Source organism: Oncorhynchus nerka, linkage group LG20 (assembly GCF_034236695.1).
Source record: "Oncorhynchus nerka isolate Pitt River linkage group LG20, Oner_Uvic_2.0, whole genome shotgun sequence".
Lineage (NCBI taxonomy): Eukaryota > Metazoa > Chordata > Actinopteri > Salmoniformes > Salmonidae > Oncorhynchus > Oncorhynchus nerka.
The window spans coordinates 55,364,809-55,392,703 of NC_088415.1; the positions used below are offsets into that span (position 1 = coordinate 55,364,809).

General features: G+C 42.3%; 1 protein-coding gene across 1 annotated transcript in view; it reads left to right on the forward strand.

Moving 5' to 3' along the window:
* Positions 1-27,895, forward strand: part of LOC115101738 (excitatory amino acid transporter 5-like) — a 78,331-nt gene that overhangs the window by 38,097 nt on the left and 12,339 nt on the right. The window contains exons 4-10 of the mRNA XM_029621203.2: positions 2,595-2,637; positions 3,623-3,857; positions 4,234-4,333; positions 5,450-5,683; positions 11,424-11,618; positions 19,072-19,206; positions 19,579-19,678. Coding sequence (XP_029477063.1) covers positions 2,595-2,637; positions 3,623-3,857; positions 4,234-4,333; positions 5,450-5,683; positions 11,424-11,618; positions 19,072-19,206; positions 19,579-19,678 — 1,042 coding nt within the window. The remainder of the gene's footprint in view (positions 1-2,594; positions 2,638-3,622; positions 3,858-4,233; positions 4,334-5,449; positions 5,684-11,423; positions 11,619-19,071; positions 19,207-19,578; positions 19,679-27,895) is intronic.

Here is a 27,895-nt window from a genome sequence, read left to right on the forward strand (position 1 = left end):
ACAGTCCTCATGTGAGAGACTCTACACAGACAATGGCACTCTATTACTACATTATTACTATGAAATATAACTGATTAAGGAACACTTGAATATCTTTTATTGTCATTGTGTAAGTATAGGTGGTGCTCATTCAGGTGTATTTTGATTAGAGCTGAGCATGTGCATTAGCCTGTTGCATGCTGTTAAACATAGGGAACTGATGCAGAGGGTAACTGCGCAATTATTTATGTGATTTTTTTTTTTACTTGAGAAATTATAAAATGAAAAGCGAGTGCTTAAGCCCTGTGACATTTTGAAAATGCGTGGGACAATGACCTGTGTATCTATACCAGGGTTGAAGTCAATTCCATTTCAATTCTAGTTAATTCTGGAAGTACACTGAAATTCCAGTTCCAATTGACTTTAAAGCTTTTCAATAAGGAACATGTGGAATTGGAATTGACCCCAACCCTGGTATCTACCTAGGCAGCAGCTATGGCACATGGACATGAGGCCAGGAGGAGGGATCCTGCCTGTCCTTGTTGTTGCTGTGTGTTTTGTTTTTTTATCCCAGAGGACAGCTGTGCTCAGGATTTACCCTAAAGCTTTAGAGCCTCCCTCCCTCCCTGCCTCCATCTATCATGCCAGTGTATATATGTGCTTATGTCGGTGCGCCTCTTTTTGTGCATGTTTGTGCGAGGTGTATGTGTGCGTCTGCATGTCCAAGTATGTGTGTGCATGTCCAAGTATGTGTGTGCTGATGGCCGTGAGCTTGTGTGTGTGAGCTTGTGATGTGTGTATGAACGTGTGTAATGGTGTAGGTTTAATTAGTGGCATTCGTTCTGATCCACACTGTGTTTGATTACCAGAGTGGTTTATTGGCTTGACTCTCATAGAGGCCCGGAATGGATGACTTAGTCATGGAATCTACTATAAATCAAGTCAAATTCAAATCCAATTTATTTGTCACCTACACAGTTTACAGGTATGACCTAGTGATTAAATATACTGCACTTCAATACTCTATATCAGTATTTTTATTTTAAATATTTTTTTTTTCTTAAAACCATCAATCAACAAATTAATCACATTCTATTTATACAGTGAATTTGGCAAATGTTTAGCGAGCAGGTTGTTTATTATTGCACTATATCCATATCTTTTTTTAAATGTTTATTGAACCATTTTTTAACTAGGCAAGTCAGTTAAGAACAAATTCTTATTTACAATGACGGCCTACCACGGCCAAACCCTAACCTGGACGACGCTGGGCCAATTGTGCGATGCCCTATGGGACTCCCAATCACGGCCGGTTGTGATACAGCCTGGAATTGAACCAGGGTCTGTAGTGATGCCTCTAGCACTGGCCATATGTTTGCATTTCAAATAGCGACGCTCATCCTGAGCTCGCACCTCCAGCCCTGGGAGGGACATTCCCGCAAAGTGCAGGAGATTCCATTTGTCTCCTGGTGCCTTCCAAGGCTGAAAGTGATTCAAACTGAACCTGAGGTTGTGAATGTAATTATGTGAATTAAATTGTTGTGCTTGGATTGTTTCAAGAGCTCTATATTAGGTATGTTCAGAGAGACCGGGTCAAAATTGTATTACCGGTTATCAGGCACATTCCTGTTGTCTGGTCATAACATTCAAAAGATCAGAGTCTCCTTTGGTTTAACTTAGAACTTGTTTTGAAAGCTCCATTAAGACACGCGCATTTCTTATTAGTTGAGAGTCATTTACAACTATTAGTTGATTTGAGTAAATGCATCCCTCATTTATAGAGTAACTCTTTGACTATACATTCATAATTTAGTAGGTCTATTGGTAAATGTTATTTAGACTATACACATAGCATTATGCATCGGTTCTAACATGACATCTCTGGCTAAGATAGACCTAAATTAAAGCTTGGACTGTGGTTGCTATAAACAACTCATAAGTCCCATAAGCCACTTAATAATCACATAAAGCTATCTTAGAACACATGTAATTACAGTACCAAGTGGTGACGTGCAGACTCTCAAGCTGGCTAGACCCTTCGGTATACAGTACCAGTCCAAAGTTTGGACACACCTACTCATTCAAGGGTTTTTCTTCATTGTACTATTTTACACTTTGTAGAATAATAGTGAAGACATCAAAACTATGAAATAATACATATGGAATCATGTAGTGACCAAAAAAGTGTTAAACAAATCAAAATACATTTGAGATTTTAGACTCTTCAAAGTAGCCACCCTTTTCCTTGATGAACGCTTGAGACACCCTTGGCATTGCCACTACTATGTGTTCTACTGAAAATGCTACTACAGTACACATTGTGTACAGCGTTTCTGGTTATCCACAAGATGATGTGAAAGAGAGAAGTGGTGCCCCAGAAAAGGTTATAAATAAAATGTAAAGATTTTGGATGCGGTCAAGTTCTCTGACTCCTCATTTGGAACATTCTGTGCTTCCATGTCTGTTATTGGAAAGTCTAGGCACATAACAGATTTGAACTTCACATGAAAAAGTTTGATTGAAAAATTGTGAATCATCTTATTTCAACACTTTAATTTCTGAAACCTGTCAGCCGGCTACAGAGTTGAACCCTTTTCTATATTCTTCCCTTCCAGAAACATGTTCCCAGCCAACTTGGTCCAAGCAACTTTCCAACAGGTGAGCAGTATGACATTATCATACTGTATATAGTATAAATGTATGTATAAACCATTTTAGTTTCCTAAAGAGTTTTAGGAGGAGTGCCAAAGCATGAAATGCCGATAATAGGAGATGAATGACATTATTTGAATGGAAGTCTGTATATTTGAAATACAAATTCACCAAATTATGACCGTTGACCGGAATGCATTCAGTACAGTATATTTAACTAATTCCGACTCTTTTTCATACACGTACCATCATCATGCTTAGCTTGTATATCTATCTACACATAACATGTTAGATACTTCAGTATGACATTAATGTATATACTGTATATATACTGTATATATACTGAGTGTACAAAACATTATGAACTCTCTTTCCATGACATAGAATGCCCAGGTGAGTTTAGTTGAAAGCTATGATCCCTTATTGATGACACTTGTTAAATCCACTTCAATGAGTGTAGATGAAGGGGAGGAGACAGGTTAAAGAAGGATTTTTAAGCCTTGAGACAATTGAGGCATTGATTGTGTATGTGTACCATTCAGAGGGTGAATGGGCAAGACAAAAGTTTTAAGTAAGTGCCTTTGAAAAGGGTATGGTAGTAGGTGCCAGGTGCACTAGTTTGTGTCAAGAACTGCAACACTGCTGGGTTTTTCAGCTGTTTCCCGTGTGTTTCAAAAATGGTCCATCACCCAAGGACATCCAGCCAACTTGACACAACTGTGAGAAGCTTTGAAGTCAACATGGGCCAGCATCCCTGTGGAACGCTTTCGACACCTTGTGGAGTCCATGCCCCAATGAATTGAGGCTGTTCTGATATTTGGAAGGTGTTTTGTACACTAAGTATATATCTGGTCTTGTTACTTTATTAATGTTCCAGGAGTATTTCCATAATGAAGCCCCCCCCTGCCCAAAGTGGCCCTGACAGAGAGCTTTATACAGTATATGTTGAATACTTTAATATGATTTTCATGTATACATCTGGTCTTATTAGTACCGTACCAGGAGTATCCCCATCATGAAGGCCCCCCCACCCACGGTGGCAGCCTCCCTGATGGAGAGCACCACCCGGAGGGTCTATATCTACGGTGTCCAGGACGACAACGGCACCGACATCCAGAACTTCTCCCTGGACTTGACACCTCCGCCTGACATCCAGATGCGCACACTGCCCGGGACCAGCGATGGCATGAACGTCCTGGGGATCGTCATCTTTTCCGCCACCATGGGTGAGTGACGTCATCACTGACCTCTGACCTCTAACCCTGTGATGACATTACGGGTGAGGGACAGTTCCACTAACAAATGCACACACCGACGTGCACGCATGCATGCACACACACACAAACACACAGACACACACACAAACCCCCTAAGGCATACTGCCTTGTTGTGCCATTATGTTTGAGTGACATCAGATACTATCACTGTCATCCCTGCCCTTCATCTAGTTAAACTTTACACTTACACTAGTTCTTTCCTCAATGTTTATCAATCTCCTATAGTAAAAGCACAAACTATTAGCAAATCAATCTGGCCCACGGTATGGTGTCCATGTTGTCTCAGTCTAACACCATGTGTTGTTGTTGGTGGTGGTCTCTCCAGGTATCATGCTGGGAAGAATGGGGCCTAATGGCAGCGCCTTGGTCAACTTCTGTCAGAGTCTGAACGAGGCTGTCCTGAAGATTGTCGCCATAGTGATCTGGTAAGAGCTAGAGGCCCCTCACAAAAAACAAGGAACTCAGTTGGGGTCTCAACTTACTGTTGAGAGTTAGAATAGTAGAATGCACAAGGTGCAGGATCAACATTTGGTTGTGGATCAGCAATTGTTCCCTTGTTATTTCAGTCACTGACAGTCACTCAGTTAGCCATGTCAACTTTAAAAATATATATTGGTAAGTTAAGTCTAGCCAGCTATCTAAACTTGTAGTAATCATGGCTGACCACCGACCAGGCACAGAGGGCACGTGCCCAGGGGCCCTGACCTCCAGGAGGACCCCAGTTATTTGGTTTATCACTCAGACATCATTAACATGGCATAAGTAATGGCAAAGGTGTAAAAATATATATATTTTTATTTATTTTTTATTTAACCAGGTAGGCAAGTTGAGAAGAAGTTCTCATTTACAATTGCGATCTGGTCAAGATAAAGCAAAGCAGTTCGACACATACAACAACACAGAGTTACACATGGAATAAAACAAACATACAGTCAATAATACAGTAGAAACAAGTCTATATACAATGTGAGCAAATGAGGTGAGATAAGGGAGGTAAAGGCAAGAAAAGGCAATGGTGGCAAAGTAAATACAATATAGCAAGTAAAACACTGGAATGGTAGATTTGCAGGGGAAGAATGTGCAAAGTAGAAATAAAAATAATGGGGTGCAAAGGAGCAAAATAAATAAATAAAATATCATATATCTTCAACGCATGGAAAAATGGGTCGAATTGCAGGAAATTAGATGTAAAACTGTAAAAAAAAATATCGCTGCCCCATGGCGAAATGAATAGAATTGCCTGACAGTATTCTCACAAAATGTCTCTCTGCCTCATAGCAAAAATGTGTAGAACTGCAGAAATCTTGCTTTAAAACTGCCACATTTTTTTGTACACCCCAAATGTGTAGAATTGCAGGAAAGTAACTTAAAAACCAAAATATTTCTCTCCACCGTCAAGAGCAGGGCCAACCAAATCTCGCTTAGGGCTCCCAAAAGCCGAGAGCCAGCTCTGTTAAAAAACTAGCCTATTTGGGTAAAAAAAAGGACCTACAATGAGAATCTACAATGTAAACAACTCTTAATTTCCTGGTCCACCGCAGGTACTTCCCTTTCGGCATTGTGTTCTTGGTTGCCGGTAAGATCCTGGAGATGGACGACCCGTCGGCCATGGGGAAGAAGTTGGGGTTCTACGCTATCACCGTGGTGATGGGGCTAGTGCTGCACGGTCTCTTCATCCTACCAGCCATGTACTTCTTCATCACCAAGAAGAGTCCCATCGTATACATCAGGGGCATCCTGCAGGCCCTGCTCATCTCCCTGGCAACCTCGTCCAGGTAAACATCAACGACCATAAAACTGACCCTAACCCTAACCCTAGCTTCATATCCACACACTGTCTCAATCCTAACCCTAGCTCCAGCCGCAATCCTAGCCGTAACCCTAACCCTAGACATAATACTAACCCTAGCCATAACACTAACCCTAGTCAAAACCCTATAACCATAACCCTAGCTCCAGTCACATTCCCTACTCCAACCTAATAAATGTGGTCACATCTTTTGGCACTGATCTCACTCATCATATGGCACTGATCTCACTCAGATCTCATCACATTTGTTGGTATGGAACCCTTGAGTCCCCTGTATGTCCCCAACCCGATCTAGTCATGGAGACATCCACTAGGGATCTAGTCATGGAGACATCCACTAGGGATCTAGTCATGGAGACATCCACCAGGGATCTAGTCATGGAGACATCCACTAGGGATCTAGTCATGGAGACATCCACTAGGGATCTAGTCATGGAGACATCCACTAGGGATCTAGTCATGGAGACATCCACTAGGGATCTAGTCATGGAGACATCCACTAGGGATCTAGTCATGGAGACATCCACTAGGGATCTAGTCATGGAGACATCCACTAGGGATCTAGTCATGGAGACATCCACTAGGGTGACTGTTGAAAAAGGCATTAATAGATGGTGCAATGGGTGTATAGACTTTCACTATGCACTATTTTCAGATTTTGCTGCCTTAAAATGTAATCCAAAAAGGGATGCAATTTGATATTTTCCCTACGGATCTACACAACCTACTACACATTTTCGAAGTGAAAGAAAATGATAGAAAATGATTCTAATTATAAAGCATTGAAAAACAAAGATGTCTTGTTTGCGTATGTCTTCACACCCCAGAGAGAATACTTGGTCGAAGCACCTTTGGCAGCCTTTACAGCTGTGAATAATTTTGAACACGATTCTACCAACTTTGCACAACTCCTTGGGCAACATATATACACTGTTTTTGTCAAAATTGCTCAAGCTCAGTAACTTTGGCTGGGAATCATTGATGGACAGCAATATTCAAACCTTGTCTCTGATTTTCAAGCAAAGTCAGGACTGAGACTGGACCACTAAGGAACACGCAACACCTCTTGGAAAGCAATTCTGGTGTGTCTTTGGCATTAAAATGTGTGTCATTGTCCCCCCAAAAAAGCTAGGTTTCATATTTATTTTGATCCTGACAAGCTCCCCAGTCTCTGCTGGCGACAACCATAACCATAACATGATGCTGCCGCCACAATACTTGAAAATACAGAGGGTTTCACTCTATATGTCGTTTTTAATTTAGGACAAAAAGTTCATTCCTTTGCCGTGTTGTCTTTCAGTACTTAACGGCCTTAATACAAACAGAATGGATGATTTGGAGTGGATTTAAAAAAAATACAGGCTTCCTTCTTTTCACTGTGTTATACACACCAGTAATGTGGAGTGAAAACAATGTTGTTGATCCTCTGTATTTTCAGGCAACATCATGTTATGGGTATTCTTGTCACCGGGAGGGACTGGGGAGTTTGTCAATTAAACTTTAACAGCAGTAAAGGGTGTTAATATAATGAGCAGGAACTTTCAGTGAATCTCTCTGCTCTTGAATGAATCATAGCCATTGAAATAAGCATCTCGGTCTCGTGTTGAGTTTGGTTGAAATTAAATGACAAAATATTAGCTTGAATCAGCCGTACACCACTGTCTATGTCTTTCTTGTCATTTATACTGAGCAAAAAATATAGACACTACATGTAAAGTGATGGCGCCGGAGGGTAGGGCTGCCTTCTTAACCAACCATGCTATTTTGTTAGTTTTTTCGCGTTGTTCGTAACTTGTTTTGTACATAATGTTGCTGCTACCGTCTCTTATGACCGAAAAGAGCTTCTGGACATCAGAACTGGGATTACTCACTTCAAGTTGGACGAGGAGTTCTTCTTCAATGAGTCGGACCAAGGGATATACTACGGATGCCCGACCAGGCCCAGATCCCTGTGATTAGCTGGAAAAGGAAACATAGGTTTTGCGGAAAGAGATCAGGATGCCTTGTGAGGATTAGGCGATGAGTGACTAATCTGCCCTTGCCTTCCGTTCTGCTAGCTAACGTTCAATCGCTGGGAAATAAATAGGTCGAGCTGAAAGCACGTGTATCCTACCAACGGGACATTAAAAACTGTTATATCTTATGTTTCACCGAGTCGTGGCTGAACGACACAACATTAAGAACATACAGCTGGTGGGTTATACACTCTATTGGCAGGACAGAACAGCAGCCTCTGGTAAGACACGGGACGAGGGCCTATGAATTTATGTAAACAACAGCTGGTGCACGATATCTAAGGAAGTCTTAAGGTTTTGCTCACCTGAGGTAGAGTATCTCTTGATAAGTTGTAGACCACACTATCTAACTAGAGAGTTTTCATCTGTATTTTTCGTAGCTGTCTACATACCACCACAGACCGAGGCTGGCACTAAAACCACACTCAACCAGCTGTATTCCGCCATAAGCAAACAGGAAAACGCTCATCCAGAGGCGGCGCTCCTAGTGTCCGGGGACTTTAATGCAGGGAAACTTAAATCAGTTTTACCTAATTTCTAATCAGCATGTTAAATATGCAATCAGAGGGGAAAAAAATTCTAGACCACCTTTACTCCACACACAGAGAGGCGTACAAAGCTCTCCCTCTATTTCCATTTGGCAAATCTGTCCATAACTATCCTCCTGATTCTTGATTACAAGGAAAAATGAAAGCAGGAAGCACCAGTGACTCAGTCTATAAAAAAAATGGTCAGATGAAGCAGGTGCGAAACTACAGGACTGTTTTGCTAGCACAGACTGGAATATATTCCGGGATTCTTCCGATGGCATTGAGGAGTACACCACATCAGTCACTGGCTTTACCAATAAGTCCATCGAGGACATCGTCCCTACAGTGACTGTACGTACATAACCCAACCAGAAGCCATAGATTACAGGCAACATTCGCACTGTGCTATAGGGTAGAGCTTCCGCATTCAAGGAGCGTGACTCTAACCCGGAAGCTTAGAAGAAATCCCGCTATGCCCTCCGATGAACCATTAAACAGGCAAAGCGTCAATACAGCAAGAAGATCGAATCATCCTACACAGACTCATCGGAAGTGGCAGGCTTGCAAACTATTACAGACTACAAAGGGAAGCACAGCCGAGAGCTGCCCTGTGACACGTGCCTACTAGACGAGCTAAACAACTTCTATGCTGGCTTCGAGGCAATTAATACTGAAACATGCATGAGAGCATCAGCTGTTTCAGATGACTGTGTGATCATGCTCTCCGCAGCCAATGTGAGTAAGACCTTTAACCTTTAAGGATCCGCCCCTTTTGTTTTCATTTTCGTTAGTGCCTTATTGCAAACAGGATGCATGTTTTGGATCATTTTTATTCTACACAGGATTCCTTCTTTTCACTCTGTCATTTAGGTTAGTATTGCGGAGTAACTACAATGTTGTTGATCCATCCTCAGTTTTTTCCTATCACGGCCATTAAACTCTGTAAATGTTATAAATTCACCATTGGACTCATGATGAAATCCCTGAGCGGTTTCGTTCCTCTCCAGCTACTGAGTTAGACGGATGCTTGTATCTTTGTAGAGACTGGGTGTATTGATACACTATTCAATTTCTGCTTTTATTTTTAACCATCTACAAATAGGTGCCCTTCTTTGCGAGGCATTGAATATTGCATTAAAGACCATACAGTAATTGGTTAAAGAAAATTGTGATAAATAAGTTTAATTTAAGGACCCAAAAATTTACGCTAGTTAACCAGTCAATGTTCAGGTCACCCAGATAATATACCTCTGTTAACATCACACAAGTTGTCAAGCATTGCACACATACAGTATCATTCAAACACTGACTGTTAGCACATGGTGGCCTGTAGTAGCAAGAAGGGGACTTTAGATGAGGCATGTGAACTTGTAACCACAACACTTCAACACCATTTGACATGATATCCTCTCTAAGCTTTACATGAATATGCCTCTGAACTTCTACAGCAACACCTTCCCCATAGGCTTTTCTGTATTTTCTGTAGATGTAATATCCCTGTGTTGCTACTGCTGTATCATCAAATACATTTCACAGTTTGCCAGTATATCAAATCAATCAATCAGCGTTGGGCAGTATATGAATGCTATCCGATGTTAGCAAGTTATTGATTTCATGTAACTTAAGGCTACATGTATTACTATGGACTATTGTTAGCCCTTTCCTTGGTAGCTTATCACAGATAGACATAATAAGTGTGTGTGTGTGTGTGTGTGTGTGTGTGTGTGTGTGTGTGTGTGTGTGTGTGTGTGTGTGTGTGTGTGTGTGTGTGTGTGTGTGTGTGTGTGTGTGTGTGATGTTAGGATGAAGCTACTGACCCAGAAGCTTGGCTCTCTCACTCCTTGGGAGGGAGGGTGGACAATGAGCCTGTAGTAGTGGATGTAAGCAATGTTCCCATGCTCTCTGGCAGCTTTCATAACTGGGATAAGTTCTTTCTGCCTCTGGCGCACAGCTTCAGAAAAGTCCTTGTTGAGGAAGACGTTGGTTCCTCTCAAGTTCTTGGCTCTCTTTAGAACAGCCATCTTGTCCTTAAACCTCAGGAAATTGGCCGCTATCGGCCTGGGTCTGTCAGCTAGGCTGGTTACATATTCTAGACCTGCAGATGCACCTCAATCTTCTTATGATCCATCTGCATCTTTTCAGTGATCATTTTTCTTACTTTCTCTTCAGACTCGACCCAGTTCTCATGTGAAGACATGCCATCCACAACGATGTTATTCATCTTGGGTTGCCCTTACAGATAATCTGTTTTCCCAGTCATTGTTAATATTGATTTACAGAGAGTGCTAATGTACTCTCAAGAGTGCTTACAGTTTGTTGGCATCTTGACGCAAGTATTTGAGGACATCCACCTTTCCCTGGGAGATCTGCAAACTGTTCTTAAGGTCCTGGACCTCTCTGGTCAGATTGTCAATTATTTTGTTAGTTGAGTCCATCAGTATTTGGACAATGCTCTTTAAGCCATTTTCCTGTTGTTGCGAAAACTGCTTGTGGAACCCTTTTTGTTTGTTTAAAAGATTCTTCACCTGTGATAGAGAAACACTGTCCTCGCCATGACTCCCATCTTTTGCTTTGGATGCCATGGTAGCAACGTAGGCTAATACTGGCACTCCACACATTTCCAGAGAGGGCAGGTTGCAGGTCAGATTTAAACAACAACAAACTAAAAAGATTTAGACAGCCACAAGTCCGGGACAATAAATGGTCCTAGTGACAAGGGCTAACCGTGTCGCAGGCTATGTTCAAGCTGTCAAGGAAACGTTGCTAGTTTGATAGCTTGTTAGCAGCTAGGTTAGCTGCGATGCCAAGCAACTATATTACTCATTAAGGAAAGCACTAATATCTTCAAATACCATTCCTCAGTGAAATACTGTTACCTGAGTTTGTCAGTTAACGCAGACTACCTGCAGCTAAAATAGAGTTGAGCACAGCCAATTTCACCTTAATCTAATCATAGAAATAGAATCCCTAGAATGGACAAAACCCCTCAGACCATGCTGATTTGACTCATACACATAGCTACAATCAATATGGCTGCCTGTCCACCCATCACTAAAGTTGAACGGTAATGCCTGTTCAGTTTACAAGACAATAGAGTTGAGCGAGTTTAATTCAATATTAATACTTATCTAAAACGCAATCTGCGTCTTTGTCTCCTCAGCTCTGCCACACTGCCTATAACCTTCAAGTGCCTCCTGGAGAACAACCACATCGACCGACGCATCATCCGCTTCGTACTCCCTGTGGGCGCCACCATCAACATGGACGGGACGGCACTCTATGAGGCAGTGGCGGCCATCTTCATCGCCCAGGTTAACAACTACGAGTTGGACTTTGGCCAGATCATCACTATCAGGTATGCATCCTATAGTTTTAGGGGCAGGAGAGAGTCAACAAATTCTTGTGAGAGGGTTTGTAGTATTTTAGGCCAGGATTAAATCAGAAATCACACTATAGCACACTTACTGCAGTTGTATACCCATTTTTGGTCTCATTATTTAAATATATGTACTCATTGATTCTTGATAAATATAACTTAAAAATGCCTCATGAGCTTACCCAATCAGAACCCCAAAATATAAGCTTGTTTTACTCCAACGTTTGTAATTAAAGTAAATGCAAACAAACACTATATAGCCACAAAACATGGTTAAGGGCCCGATTCAATCAGATCCGCTTTAGCCGACATCCACACAGCTGATGTTTTGACGGTGCCGGATTGGAACTGGGTTAGAGCAGTCAAATCCACAGCGGCTTCTGGCATTATACCTCATGCGGACATTGCCATTGGCTACACGGAGTCTCATTAAGAGAAATCCCACGCAGCCTTGTTTGTAAGTTAGAACACTGGAATGTGAAAAGTCATCTCCACCTCGATTAGGCTGATATATACCTCATCATTACACCTCATTATTTCTATATAGCCTACACTTTCTCGTTGTACACTTTAAGATGAGTGGGACGTGCGTGGCTTCGTGACAATGATCACAAGAGCAGCTGTTCACCTCTGACACCACCAAATCGTCAGCTATGCAGTTGTCTCCGGTTAACACTTGATCTGATTGAATCTAGGCCTAGAACTATCATTTTGGATATATACATCCATATCATGAATGGTCAGTCCTTGCATCTATGGCTCTGTCTAGGAATTTTGAAAGTGGTCACATTACTTCAGCCCCGTCACAATAGCGGTTTACAGAAACGGGCAGGGAGTGCGCTTTGTTAGCTTTAAAAGTCATTTGTAATTGAGCCGACATCTGTAGCGTTCGCCTTGAATGCGATCTCCACGAACGCATTTCAAAGACATGTTGTCTACGAGCGAAATTGGGAACACCGGCCTTAGTATGAAAATGGATGCATGGGGTATCTGAATTACAATTGCAGACGGACTTCTTAAATACGTAGAAAGTATTTATGATTACAACACGTGATGTAAACAAATAGGTAAAAAAAACCTGGAGAAATGTTGGAATATCCGATTATTGCAATGGAATTTCCTGGAATGGAATGGGGTGGAAAATACATGGTTATCATATTGTTGCTTAATCATCCAGTTATGTGTATTGCCTGTGTGGCTACATTTTATAGGCACCAATGATAAGCATGTGTGGAATTATTTGGTCCAAAATAGCACCAAGGGTACAACAAATCTCTAGCTTTGCGTTTTGTGCCACACAGACATGTATCTGGTGTTACAGTTTTTAGGATGAATGAATGAATATTATGAGATTATACTGAATCAAACACGTAGATAAATGCAGGCAGGCAGGTAGGCAGGTAGGCAGGCAGGCAGGCAGGCAGGCTAGCCCAGACCCATCCTCCTCCACCACACCTGCAGATCTGCGGTGTAAAATGGCCTTGCTCTCCCCTAATTTAATGACATGTTAAACTGTAATATTATTTAGCAGACCTATCCTATCCTCCTCTACTCATCACAAACTGCTGCTTTCCAAAAGGAACCATATTCCCTATATAGTGCAGTACCTTTGACCAGGGCCCATAAGGCTTTGGTCAAAAGTAGTGCACTAGATTGGGAATAGGGTGCCTATTTGGACACAGACTGACTGTGGCCAGGCAGGCAGTAATCTCCTGGCAGTAAGACCCATATGACCTGTATTACTCAGCTCTCTTGTCACGGCAGAGTTATCAGGAGGGTTTTTAAAAATGATTTTGTAGCGTCCTGTCTTTTCCTGTGACGTTTGGCTGTTCTTAGCGGAGTACTGGTCAATCTGTAGGCTGTAGTGTCCAGGGCTCCAGAGATAGACTGTGTGTCAGAGTGTATGTCCTAAATGGCACCATGTTCCCATTATAGTGCACTACTTTTGACCAGGTTCCATAGAGCTCTTGTTAAAAGTAGTGCACTATTTGCAACGCAGCATGTGTGTCAGTGTGTTCTCAGAGGCTTCCCAAACAGCGAGGCCAAACGGGGCAGAAACTCAGCCATCGTGTCAAATGTCAATTACTGTATCTGTATTTTTGTGTCTGTGTGGGTGCACATAATATACAGTACATGATTTGATTGTATTTTATTAGGATCTATTTTAGTCCGCATTTGGACTAATCTTTCAAGAGTCCTTAACATTAAAATATAATTTATAATACAAACACACTTTCACATATAACACACTATTACAAACATACACTCGCATAATGACCCAATAAATACTCAATCTAAAAAAATATTGATTCTTCATCTACTATAGTCCCACAACATTTCTATATACTATATTTAACTTGTTTTTAAATCATGTTTAAACTTATATATTGAAAGGTTTCTAGTTTGCTCAGTTAATTTATTCAATTTCTTTATTGCTCTAAATCGAAATGTTCTTTTGCCCATTTCTTTTTTCTGTCTGGATAACGCATAGATGGTGGACAATCTATTCCTAGTATTTACGGAACGTCCGTCTCTTACCAACTGAATACCATTGTGAATAGAACTTGGCCATTTTAAATGATGTATATTATAAAATAAGATAAGCATGTTTTTTTCAATTATCTTGTCGATTGATGACCAACCAAGAACACTGTGCATGACTGCAACAGAAGAACTATATCTCCGCCTTAAAACAATCCTTGCTGCTTTATTCTGTGCATTCTGCAGCCTCCTAACTTCACTAGATGATGCATTTCCCCAGACCACCGAACAATAGTTCACTTGACTCTCAACCAATGCCTGTGTTATTTGCTGAAGGATTTTCCCTGGTAAATATTTAGCTATCCTTCTGATTATGCATGCTGCTTAAATCATTTTTTTTACATTAGTTATTTGAGACGACCATGATAAGCAGTTGATGTGCATGACAGGATGACAGGTCAAGGATTATTACTAGGCCTGATTACCAACAATGACAAGACCGCCTACAGGGAGGAGGTGAGGTCCCTGGTGGAGTGGTGCCAGGAATATAACCTCTCCCTCAACGTCAACAAAATGAAGGAGCTGATCGTGGACTTCAGGAAAAAGCAGAGGGAGCACCCCCGTATCCACATCAACCTTTGGCTTGGCCCCCCAAGACCCTCACAAACTTTTACAGATGCACAATTGAGAGCATCCTGTCGGGCTGTATCACCGCCTGTTACGGCAACTGCACCACCCACAACCGCAGGGCTCTCCAGAGGGTGGTATGGTCTGTCCAGCACATCATCGGGGGCAAACTGACACCCTCCAGGACACCTACATCACCTGATGTCATATGAAGGCCAAAAAGATCATCAAGGACATCAACCACCGGAGCCACGGACTGTTCACCCCGCTATCATCAAGAAGGCGAGGTCAGCACAGACAAAGCTGGGACCGAGAGACTGATAAACAGCTGGCATCTCAAGGCCATCAGACTGTTAAATAGCCATCACTAGCCGGTTACCACCCGGCTACTCAACCCTGCACCTTAGCGGCTGCTGCCCTATACACTGTACATAGATATGGAATTCCTGGCCACTTTAGAAATGGAACACTAGTCACTTTAATAATGTTTACATACTGTTTTACGCATCTCATCTGTGTATACTGTGTTCTATTCTACTGTATTTAGTCAATGCCACTCCAACATTGCTCGTCCTATTTCTTAATACCATTCTTTTACTTTTAGATTTGTGTATTGTTGTTAATTGTTAGATACTACTGCACTTTTGGGGCTAGGAACACAAGCATTTGTATGTGACCAATACATTTGATTTTGAATTGATTTATTGGTAAACTTCTATCAACACTTCACGCACCAAGAACCAATTGTTTCATTAGTCAGTCTGTCTTTCTTCCACTCTCTTTCTCTTGCTCTCCTGTTTTATTTATAACTATGTTTCAGGCCCCTCGACCATCCGCTTAAGAAAAATCGGCTCACGGCTGAATGTAATTGGGGACCCTTGCCCTATGTACTACATGGCTGCATCCCAAATGGCACCCTATTCCTTATTCAGTGCAGTACTTTTGACCAGAGCCCAGTAGTGCACTGAATAGGGAATCGGGTGCTATTTGGGATGCAACCATGCAGTACATAGGGCAAGGGTCCCCAATCACATTCAGCCGTGATCCAATTTTTGTTAAGCGGACGGTCGGGGGGCCGGAACATAGTTCTAAATAATTTGTAGACTGCAAATTGACCGCAAGAATCCCAAACAGATATAGCCCTTAACAAAATCAGAATAATTTCAAACATTGATTTCATTAGGATACAATCACATATGCGTCTCTATTAAATGCATGGAATCACTTGGGAACAGATTTACTAAATTAAAATCACTTTGAGCTGATTTCCTGGTGATTTTACAGTGCTTCATGTCCAACATGAAAATGATTTTGGGGGCCAAATAAAATCACCCACGGGCCGAATATGACTTGAGTGCCGCCTTTTGGGGAACCCTGGCATAGGGAATAGGGTGCCATTTGGAATGCATCTATGGTTATATGACATAATTCATGCTCCCGAGTTGCGCAACAGTCTAAGGCACTGCATCTCAGTGCAAGAGGCATTACTACAGTCCCTGGTAGAATGGCGCTGGAAAGGATGGCTGATGTTTTAAGTGCTCCAAAACAACTGTGCTATTTTTTTAAAAAAATTGCGTTGTTTGGAACTAGTTTATAAAAACTTATTTTGTACATAATGTTGCTGCTACTGTCTCTTATGACCAAAAATAACTTCTGGACATCAGAAGAGTGATTACTCGCTTCGAACTGGAAGAAGCTTTTTCCGACGCAAATTATATACTGCTTTCTCGGGAACAGCCCCAAATACCCATAATTTGCATGAAGAAAAGACAGAGAAAAAGGGGGCAGAGGTCGGACTGCCTTCTGCAATCATTGCAAAATAAAGATTATCCTACCAACGGAACATTAAAAACTGTTCACCAACAACTGTGTTTCTAGACACGACTCCAACACCATCATTAAGTTTGCTGACGACACAACACCGACAACGATGAGACAGCCTATAGGGAAGTCAGTGTGGTGGAAAGACAACAAGCTCTGCCTCAATGTGAGCATGACAAAGGAGCTGATCGTGGAATACAGGAAAAGGAGTGTCGAACAGGCCCCCATTAACATCGACTGGGCTGTAGTGGAGCGGGTCGAGAGTTGAAAAGTTCCTTGGTGTACACATCACCAACAAACTATCATGGTCCAAACACACCAAGACAGTCGTGAAGAGGGCACGTCAACACCTTTTCCTCTTCGAGAGACTGAAGAGACTTGGCATGGGTCCTCAGATCCACAAAAAGTTCTACAGCTAAACCATTGAGAGCATCCAGACTGGTTGCATCACCACCTGGTATGGCAACTGCGCGGCATCTGGTCGTAAGGCTCTACAGAGGGTAGTGCGTACGGCCCGGTACATCACTGGGCCAAGCTTCCTTCCATCCAGGACCTGTATACTAGCCGGTGTCAGAGGAAGGCCCTAAAAATTGTCAGAAACTCCAGTCACCCAAGTCATAGACTGTTTTCTCTGCTACCGCACCATAAGCGGTACCGGAGTGCCAAGTATAAGACCAAAAGGCTCCTTAAAACCTGTTATGGCAAGGCGATCCCCTAGGGGAACTCTCCCCCCCATTCAGCTGAAAAGGTGGCGCAGGGAATTCAAAATATTCTTTAGAAATATTTAACTTTCACACATTAACATGTCCAATACAGCAAATGAAAGATAAACATCTTGTTCATCTACCCATCATGTCCGATTTTTAAAATGTTTTACAGCGAAAACACAACATATATTTATGTTAGACCACCACCAAATTTAAAAAAAAAACAGCCATTTTTCCCAGCCAAAGATAGAGTCACAAAAGCAGGATTAGAGATGAAATGAATCACTAACCTTTTGAAAATCTTCATCAGATGACACTCATATGACATGTTACACAAAACATTTATGTTTTGTTCGATAATATGCATATTTATATCCACAAATCTCGGTTTACATTGACGCCATGTTCAGAAATGCCTCCAAAATATCCGGAGGAATTATAGAAAGCTACGCCAGATAACAGAAATACTCATCATAAACTTTGACTAAAGATACATGTTCTACATATAATTAAAGATACACTGGTTCTTAATGCAACCGCTGTGTCAGATTTTTTTTTTTAAACGTTACGAAAAAAGCCTACCATGCAATAATCTGAGACAGCGCTCAGACATAAATATATTTCTCCGCCATGTTGGAGTCAACAGAAATACGAAATTACATCATAAATATTCCCTTACCTTTGATGATCTTTCATCAGAATGCAGTGCAAGGAGTCCTAGTACCACAATAAATCGTTGTTTTGTTCCATAATGTCCAATACTAGTGTCCAATTAGCTGCATTTGCTAGCACTTTCAGCTCACGTGCCCAAAAGCTGACGCTGGTCCAGGAGAACTCGGACGAAAACTTCAAAAAGATATATTCCAGGTCGAATAAACAAACTGGTCAAAATAAGTAGAGAATCAACTTTCAGTATGTTATTTTCATATATATCCAATAACGTTCCAACCGGATCATACGTTTTCATCTGCAGCCAAATGGGACGACGGTGACACCCACAGAGATATGCGCCACAGGGAAATTGCATTCTGCCAAGACCGTGACTATTTCCCCTCCCATTTGGTCAAAGTTCACACCAGAGGCTCAATTCCATGTTCTACTGAATGAGGACATCTAGTGGAAGGCTTAGGAAGTGCTAACATATCCATATCTTATTTGGAAGGGAAGGGGCGATGACGTCAAATTTGACCCACATTCAGAATTTCACTTCCTGTTTGGAAGATTGCCTGCCCTATGAGTTATGTTATACTCACAGACATAATTCAAACAGTTTTAGAAACTTCAGAGTGTTGTCTATCCAATAGTAATAATAATATGCATATATTAGCAATCTAGGACAGAGTAGGATGCAGTTCACTATGGGCACGCAATTCATCCAAAGTGAAAATACTGCCCCCTATCCCCAACAAGTTTTTAACAGCTTTTACTTTAGTTTATTTGGTAAACAATTTCTTAACTCTTTCTTGAACTGCACTGTTGGTTAAGGGCTTCTAAATAAGCATTTCACGGTAAGGTCTACACTGTTGTATTCAGCGCATGTTCGAATCCAGGCTGTGTCACATCTGGCCGTGATTGGGAGTCCCAGAGGGTGGCGTACAATTGGCCCAGCGTCGTCTGGGTTTGGCCGGGCTAGGCCGTTATTGTAAATAAGATTTTGGTCTTAACTGACTTGCCTAGTTAAATAAAGGTTACATTTTAAAAAACAATACAAAAATTGGGAGGTGTTGGGACACTGTACAGATTTGTGCTAACACAGTTAAGGTCACTGTTTAATTTCCTCTCTCTCCTGATCCCAGTATCACAGCCACAGCTGCCAGTATTGGTGCAGCTGGAATTCCGCAGGCAGGACTGGTCACCATGGTGATCGTGCTAACCTCAGTGGGCCTGCCCACTGATGACATCACACTCATCATTGCTGTGGATTGGGCGTTGTAAGTATACAACTCTTCTGTTTGATCTTCACCCCCAGTTTCTCTTTATGTTTAGACATAATAAAAGTTGATAAAGGGTGAGGTGTTGATACATTTAAGCCTAAGCAAAGTTTGCCATATTTTACATAGTCAATCAAAAAGTAGTCTTATAGGATCATGTTATTAAAAAATAACATTGTACTGAGATATTACGAAAAGTTGATTTTAAAATATATAACAAAGAGATCTCAATATGTCACAAAAACTGTGATACTGTAATGTGTTACTAGTGCTCCCACAACACTACTAGACTGTAGCTTCAGTGTGTTTGCAGTGCACCAACTGAGCCTCCCACCACCGCTAAGGCAGCTGAACCTCCGTTTTGTGTTCCAGAGACCGTTTCAGGACAATGGTCAACGTGATGGGAGACGCTTTGGCCACGGGGATCATGGCTCACATCTGTAGAAAAGATTTTGTCAAGGAGGGAGAGCAGGTGAGAGAAACTCTGTTTCTCAATATGCATTCCACCGTGCTCCGAGTGCGTTCTCCAAGGAAGTTCTCTTGAGTACGTTCTTGTGAGGACGAGAAACATTACATTTTAGAAGCACTTGCACTCCCCCTACTGTATTACCTCAAGCTGCACCTACACACAAAAAACCCCAAAATGACAAAGTGAAAACAGGTTTTTAGAAATTCTTGCAGATTTATGACAAATAAAAAACAGGAATACCTATTTACCTAAGAATTCAGACCCTTTGCTATGAAACCCGACATTGAGCTCATGTGGAGCCTATTTCCATTGATCATCCTTGAGATGTTTCTACAACTTGAATGGAGTCCACCTGTGGTAAATTCAATTGATTGGACCTGGCGCCATCCCTACGGTGAAACATGGTGGTGGCAGCATCGTGCTGTGGGGATGTTTTTCAGTGGCAGGGACTGGGAGACAAGTCAGGATTGAGGGAAAGATGAACAAAGCAAAGTACAGAGAGATCCTGCTCCAAGACTGGGGCAAAGGTTCACTTTCCAACAGGACAACGACCCTAAGCACACAGCCAAGACAACGCAGGAGTGGCTTGGGGACAAGTCTCTGAATGTCCTTGAGTGGCCCAGCCAGAGCCTGGACTTGAATCCGGTAAAACATCTCTGGAGAGACCTGAAAACAGCGGCACTCCCCATCAAACCTAACAGAACTTGAGAGGATCTGCATTGAAAAATGGGAGAAACTCCCCAAATACAGGTGTGCCAAGCTTGTAGCATCCTACCTAAGAAGAGTCGAGGCTGTAATCGACACAAAAGGCGCTTCAACAAAGTACAGAGTAAAGAGTCTGAATACTTGTTTAAATTTAAAACATTGTTTTAATACATTTGCAAAAAAATACACTGCTCAAAAAAATAAAGGGAACACTAAAATAACACATCCTAGATCTGAATGAATGAAATATTCTTATTAAATACTTTTTTCTTTACATAGTTGAATGTGCTGACAACAAAATCACACAAAAATTATCAATGGAAATCAAATTTATCAACCCATGGAGGTCTGGATTTGGAGTCACACTCAAAATTAAAGTGGAAAACCACACTACAGGCTGATCCAACTTTGATGTAATGTCCTTAAAACAAGTCAAAATTAGGCTCAGTAGTGTATGTGGCCTCCACGTGCCTGTATGACCTCCCTACAATGCCTGGGTATGCTCCTGATGAGGTGGCGGATGGTCTCATGAGGATCTCCTCCCAGACCTGGACTAAAGCATCCGCCAATTCCTGGACAGTCTGTGGTGCAACGTGGCGTTGGTGGATGGAGCGAGACATGATGTCCCAGATGTGCTCAATTGGATTCAGGTCTGGGGAACGGGCGGGCCAGTCCGTAGCATCAATGCCTTCTTCTTGCAGGAACTGCTGACACACTCCAACCACATGAGGTCTAGCATTGTCTTGCATTAGGAGGAACCCATGGCCAACCGCACCAGCATATGGTCTCACAAGGGGTCTGAGGATCTCATCTCGGTACCTAATGGCAGTCAGGCTACCTCTGGCGAGTACATGGAGGGCTGTGCGGCCCCCCAAAGAAATGCCACCCCACACCATGACTGACCCACCGCCAAACCGGTCATGCTGGAGGATGTTGCAGGCAGCAGAACGTTCTCCACGGCGTCTCCAGACTGTCACGTCTGTCACGTGCTCAGTGTGAACCTGCTTTCATCTGTGAAGAGCACAGGGCGCCAGTGGCGAATTTGCCAATCTTGGTGTTCTCTGGCAACTGCCAAACGTCCTGCACGGTATTGCACAACCCCCACCTGTGGACGTTGGGCCCTCATACCACCCTCATGGAGTCTGTTTCTGACCGTTTGAGCAGACACATGCACATTTGTGGCCTGCTGGAGGTCATTTTGCAGGGCTCTGGCAGTGCTCCTCCTGCTCCTCCTTGCACAAAGGCGGAGGTAGCGGTCCTGCTGCTGGGTTGTTGCCCTCCTACGGCCTCCTCCACATCTCCTGATGTACTGGCCTGTCTCCTGGTAGCGCCTCCATGCTCTGGACACTACGCTGACAGACACAGCAAACCTTCTTGCCACAGCTCACATTGATGTTCCATCCTGGATGAGCTGCACAACCTGAGCCACTTGTGTGGGTTGTAGAACTCCGTCTCATGCTACCATTAGAGTGAAAGCACCGCCAGCATTCAAAAGTGACCAAAACATCAGCCAGGAAGCATAGGAACTGAGAAGTGGTCTGTGGTCACCACCTGTAGAACCACTCATTTATTGGGGGTGTCTTGCTAATTCCCTATAATTTCCACCTGCATGTGAAATTTATGGTCATCAGTGTTGCTTCCTAAGTGGACAGTTTGATTTCACAGAAGTGTCATTGACTTGGAGTTACATTGTGTTGTTTAAGTGTTCCCTTAATTTTTTTGAGCAGTGTATTTAAACCTGTTTTTGTCATTATGGGTATTTTTGGTGGATTGATGAGGGAAAAAACTATTTATTCATTATTCAATTTATTTATTTTAGAATAAGGCTGTAAAGTAACAATTGTGGAAAAATTCAAGGGGTCTGAATACTTTCCGAGTGCACTGTATATGTGAATCGTAATAAAATTAACCAGATAGTTTAACAGCCAAAAATGTCCTAAAACTAAAGTTATGCAAGGTAGATCTCAATTCTTTGTGGGTAGCTAGCTAACAATTATTTGTGGCTATCTGGCTAGCTAACAGTAGTAGCTAGCCAGGTATCCCAATGACTTATTATTGGCTTGCGGTCTACAGGTAAACATGCCAAAATTAACACGGCATGTATTTCTTAATGTATCAAGATAAAATATTGTAGTCAGGCAACATGTGAGATGTGAATAGAAAACACTTCATTCTGAAGTCGGAGTGTATATTCTCTCATTTCAGCTCAAATAATGTCCGCCATTGATTTCAAGTGTTTTTCACATTTTTTTATGTGTAGGGCGTCAAATTTCTGTGCATACTTTCTGTTATATGTACAAACGGAGTGCGCTTTCGAGAAGTGCCCTCCATGCTCCGTTTCACATACTTTGATTTGGACTACGACCCTCCCGTGCTCCAATTTGCGTGCTCTGAGCACAGTAATATGCAAATGAGAAACACATGCTAACACAATTCCGGACACACAAGGATCAAGGTTATGAACTTTCCATTCGAGAAAGCTTCATTTCCATTTACCAATCAAAAAGGGCTCTATTCAATCAGATCCACTTTAGCCAACACATCCGATAATGACTGGGTATTGTAACTCCAGTTATGAGTAGAGCTCAGCCCCATAGGGGGGCTTCATTCCTACTGGTTTACACTGCTGCAAAGCAGTATCGCCTGAGAAATTAATTATGCACACACCTCAGCCAATGAGAGTTCAGGTGTCCCTATATATTGAGGCTCCCCCAAAATGATTTACAGTGAGACTTCTGAAGTTGGACAGGGCTAGAAAGCCTATAGGGCTCCGCTCTACTCATATACAGTAGCTGTGCATGGGTAAAATCACAGGGGAAGCCAAACCAGAAGAAAAACAAACATATTACAATCTATTTTGTGATGCTTGTGATGTTTGCTCTATAACCCATTCGTCCATACGCCACTGTGACAATAAGGCCTTGACAACAGAAAGAGAGTCACCCAGTAGCGGACTAAATTCAACCACACATACAGTATGTTTGTTTCATCACAAAACCAAAGAGCAACATCTGTCGGGTGAAGTAAATATTGCATGTAACAAACAGTTACAAGACTTACAACATGGTCAAGCAAGTTAATGCTTCCTAGCCTGCATGCTAGCCTAACTTTCTCGCATGGGCAACAAGTTAGCTAGCTAGTTAGTTAACGTGAGCCTACTAGACTACATTTAGGCTACATAATCAACTTCAATCATCTCAGGCCAGTGGCACAATACAATGTATGAATTTATGGTTAGATCAGAATCGCCGTTATAAACATTGGCCTGTACGGAGAATAAAGTCAAAACCACAAGTCCAAATCCCCATCTCCATCCATGGCTTGGAAAATGCATGATTTTCTAAGCCACGGAGACCAGAAACAGACACGTTTTTCTGACAATGAGGTTTTCCTTTTGATGTGTGGTGGGGGGTTGGTGCGCCAGGACTACCCACAGTTGAGCTCAGCTCGACGCGGATTGGCTAATTCTTTCATTAAAAAATGATTAAGGGAGGCCAAATGCTTTCTGGGATCAATCAACAAATATTAAGACGTCAACATGTCATACTCTTTTTGTCCATACAGCATCAGATACAGAGAATGGATAACACATACTGAGACAGAGGGGCTCTGTTTCCCTCGTTCGGATGATTTTGCTGGTGAGATAGATTCAGCGAATTGAAGGAAAATGATAAAACCACAGAGATGAAAAATAAATGTTTTTATAATAAAATGTGTTTTATTGGTCAAATATACAATACAGTCGGCACTTTAACCTCATTTTATTATTATTATTTCAAATCCGAAGTGCTGGAGTATAGAGCCAAAACAACAACAAATTTGTCATGGTCCCAATACTTTTGGAGCTCACTGTACATCGTAAAGCTCCGCCCCATAGGGGGCTTCGCTCCTATTGGTTTAGGGCAGAGCCCTAGTCCCTACGATGCCCGAAATGTACTCCCTACCGAACTCAACACTTCCCATATAATGAAATGAGCCTACCAGGTGAGTTAAATATACTCAGCAAAAACAGAAACATCCTCTAACTGTCAAATGCGTTTATTTTCAGCAAACTTAACATGTGTAAATATTTGTATGAACATAACAAGATTCAACAACTGAGACAAACTGAACAAATTCCACAGACATGTGACTAACAGAAATTGAATAATGTGTCCCTGAACAAAGGGGGGTCAAAATCAAAAGTAACAGTCAGTATCTGGTGTGGCCACCAGCTGCATTAAGTACTGCAGTACATCTCCTCCTCATGGACTGCACCAGATTTGCCAGTTCTTGCTGTGAGATGTTATCCCACTCTTCCACCAAGGCAACTGCAAGTTCCCAGACATTTCTGGGGGGAAATGGCCCTAGCCCTCAAACCTCCGATTTAACAGGTCCCAGACGTGCTCAATGGAATTGAGATCCGGGCTCTTCGCTGGCCATGACAGAACACTGACATTCCTGTCTTGCAGGAAATAACGCACAGAACGAGCATTATGGCTGGTGGCATTTTTATGCTGGAGGGTCATGTCAGGATGAGCCTGCAGGAAGGGTACCACATGAGGGAGGAGGATGTCTTTCCTGTAACGCACAGCGTTGAGATTGCCTGCAATGACAACAAGCTCAGTCCGATGCTGTGACACACAGCCCCAGACCATAACGGACCCTCCACCTCCAAATCACTCCTGCTCCAGAGTTACAGGCCTCGGTGTAACGCTCATTCCTTCGACGATAAACGCAAATCCGACCATCACCGATGGTGAGACAAAACCGCAACTCGTCAGTGAAGAGCACTTTTTGCCAATCCTGTCTGGTCCAGCGATGGTGGGTTTGTGCCCATAGGCGACGTTGTTGCCGGTGATGTCTAGTGCGGACCTGCCTTACAACAGGCCTAAAAGCCCTCAGTCCAGCCTCTCTCAGCCTATAGTGGACAGTTTGAGCACTGATGGACGAATTGTGCGTTCCTGGTGTAACTCAGGCAGTTGTTGTTGCCATCCTGTACCTGTCCCGCAGGTGTGAAGTTCGGATGTACCAATCCTGTGCAGGTGTTGTTACACGTGGTCTGCCACTGCGAGGACGATCAGCTGTCTATCCTGTCTCCCTGTAGTGCTGTCTTAGGCGTCTTACAGTACGGACATTGCAATTTATTGCCCTGGCCACATCTGCAGTCCTCGTGCCTCCTTGCAGCATGCCTAAGGCACATTCACACAGATGAGCAGGGACCCTAGACATCTTTCTTTTGGTGTTTTTCAGAGTCTGTAGAAAGGCATCTTTAGTGTCCTAAGTTTCATAACTGTGACCTTAATTGACTACCGTCTGTAAGCTGTTAGTGTCTTAATGACCATTCCACAGGTGCATGTTCATTAATTGTTTATGGTTCATTGAACAAGCATGGGAAACAGTGTTTTTTTACTCTGTTTATTAAGTTTTACACACACACACAAGACAACACAAAGCAATATAAATAATACTCAACTAGAAAAAAAATACAAATAAAAAAATTGCTTTAAAGATACCATACTTTAGACAAGTTAAACACACCAGGCAGAAGGCTACAAAGGTTAAAGGGCAATCTATAGTACAAGGACAGAGCAAACACCTCACCATTGTTCCTGTAAACAGTCAAGGGATAAGGGTGGAGAAATGCAACAACTCACAGACAGTCATGGCCACAGACCAACCATCCACTGGACCAAAAATAAAGTTTACAACGCTTTAAAATAAAAAAAATAGAATGATTATTCATGTAGTGAACAAAATGTAAAAATAACTGGGAAAAACAAGCTCACACTTCAGTCTCTGCCTGGGCAAGATGAACAAGGCATCCGCGGGTCACAATCAATAAGCACATGGACCTTAATGCCCCCCCCAGAAAAAACACAGAGAGAAGCTCCTCCAACCCTTAAGTCACAGGGGGGTCAAATACAGACTTATTTTAGTTTTAATTGGAATGCCATCAGAGGATGGACTGTTTAAAGTAAGACCGGAATGGAGCCCAAGCCTCATTAAACAGTTTGGGGTTCCCACGTGAATTGAATTGAATTTTTTCTAGTTTCAGAGAGCACAACACATCTCTCACCCAATATTTATAAGATGGGGGAGCTGCCATCTTCCAGTTCTGTAGTATTAGCCGTCTAGCTAAAAGAGTTGTATAAGCAACAGTGTCCGACTGGATTCTTGATAGGGGGGTACCCATGGGCAGTACTCCAAAAAGGGCTGTAAGGGGAGACGGATCTATAACAGTGTCATATATATCAGAGAAACATTTAAATATTAATTCCAAGAAACCTGACAGTTTATGACAGCCCCAAAACATATGCAACAGTGTGGCTGGTTCCACTTTACATCTGACACAGGTAGGATCAAAATCAGAGAATATTCTTCCAAGTTTGGCCCCCGACCAGTGGATACGGTGAACCACCTTGAATTGAATGAGGCTGTGTCTAGTGCTAAAAGAGGACGAGTGCACCCTGTGCAGCACAGATTCCCAGGCGTCTTCCCCAAGTTCCTCCCCCAAATCCTTTTCCCATCGAGTCTTTAAAGGCACCAAAGAAGGGTTCTGTAAGTCATGAATGATTGCATATACATCTGAAATTGTGCCCCTAGGAAGCTTGTTCAACTCCAAGATGCTCTATAGCTGTATTCACAGGCCTATTGGGAAATCCAGGTGTGTTAGCTCTGACAAAGTTTCTAGTCTGGAGATAGCGGAAAAAGTGGGATTGGGGGAGATTGAACTTTTCCTGCAGCTGAGAAAAAGAGGCAAATGTATCATCAAAGAATAATTGGGCTAGCGAGGAGAGGCCTAGTGAATGCCAAATGCCAAAAGCCCCATCATTCAAAGATGGAGGAAATAAAATGTTCTGATTGATTGGGCCTGATAGAGAAAAGCCTCGGAGGCTAAAAGCTAAACGGAACTGATTCCGAATTTTAAGAGACTGCTTTACAAATTGTTTCGACACACCTTTTGCCTCGGGACACTGGGAGAGACGAGCACAACACAGAGGAAAGTGCTGCAGGTTTACACGATTCAGACTCCATCTGGACCCAGAGTGGTCTAGGGCCAGTAGGATCAGTCTGCAGTCAGTACAGAAGGGCTCTGAAATTTGCAGCCCAGTAGTATGTCTGAAAATTTGGTTAGAGCTAAACCCCCCAATGACCTAGGCTTCTGTAAATGTTTTCTACCAATCCGTGGTACCTTGCCATCCCAAATAAAATGCATGAATGTTTGATGAATAAAAATGGGTAAACATATAAAAATTTGGGCAACACATTCATTTTAATGACATTAATCCTTCTGATAAGAGAAAGGGGTAGCGATTTCCAAAAGGTAAAAGATTGTTTCAAACTGTCTGCTAGAGCAACAAAGAAACAAATTTGAATATTTCACTTTTACTCCCAAGTAGGTGAATTGATCCCGGACAATCCTAAACTGAGAACTGTAAAAGAGCACTTTAAAGCAGCCTTGTTTACCGGAAAAAGCTCACTCTTGCCTAGATTCAGCTTGTACCCTGAGATTGATCCAAACATTTTAAGAAC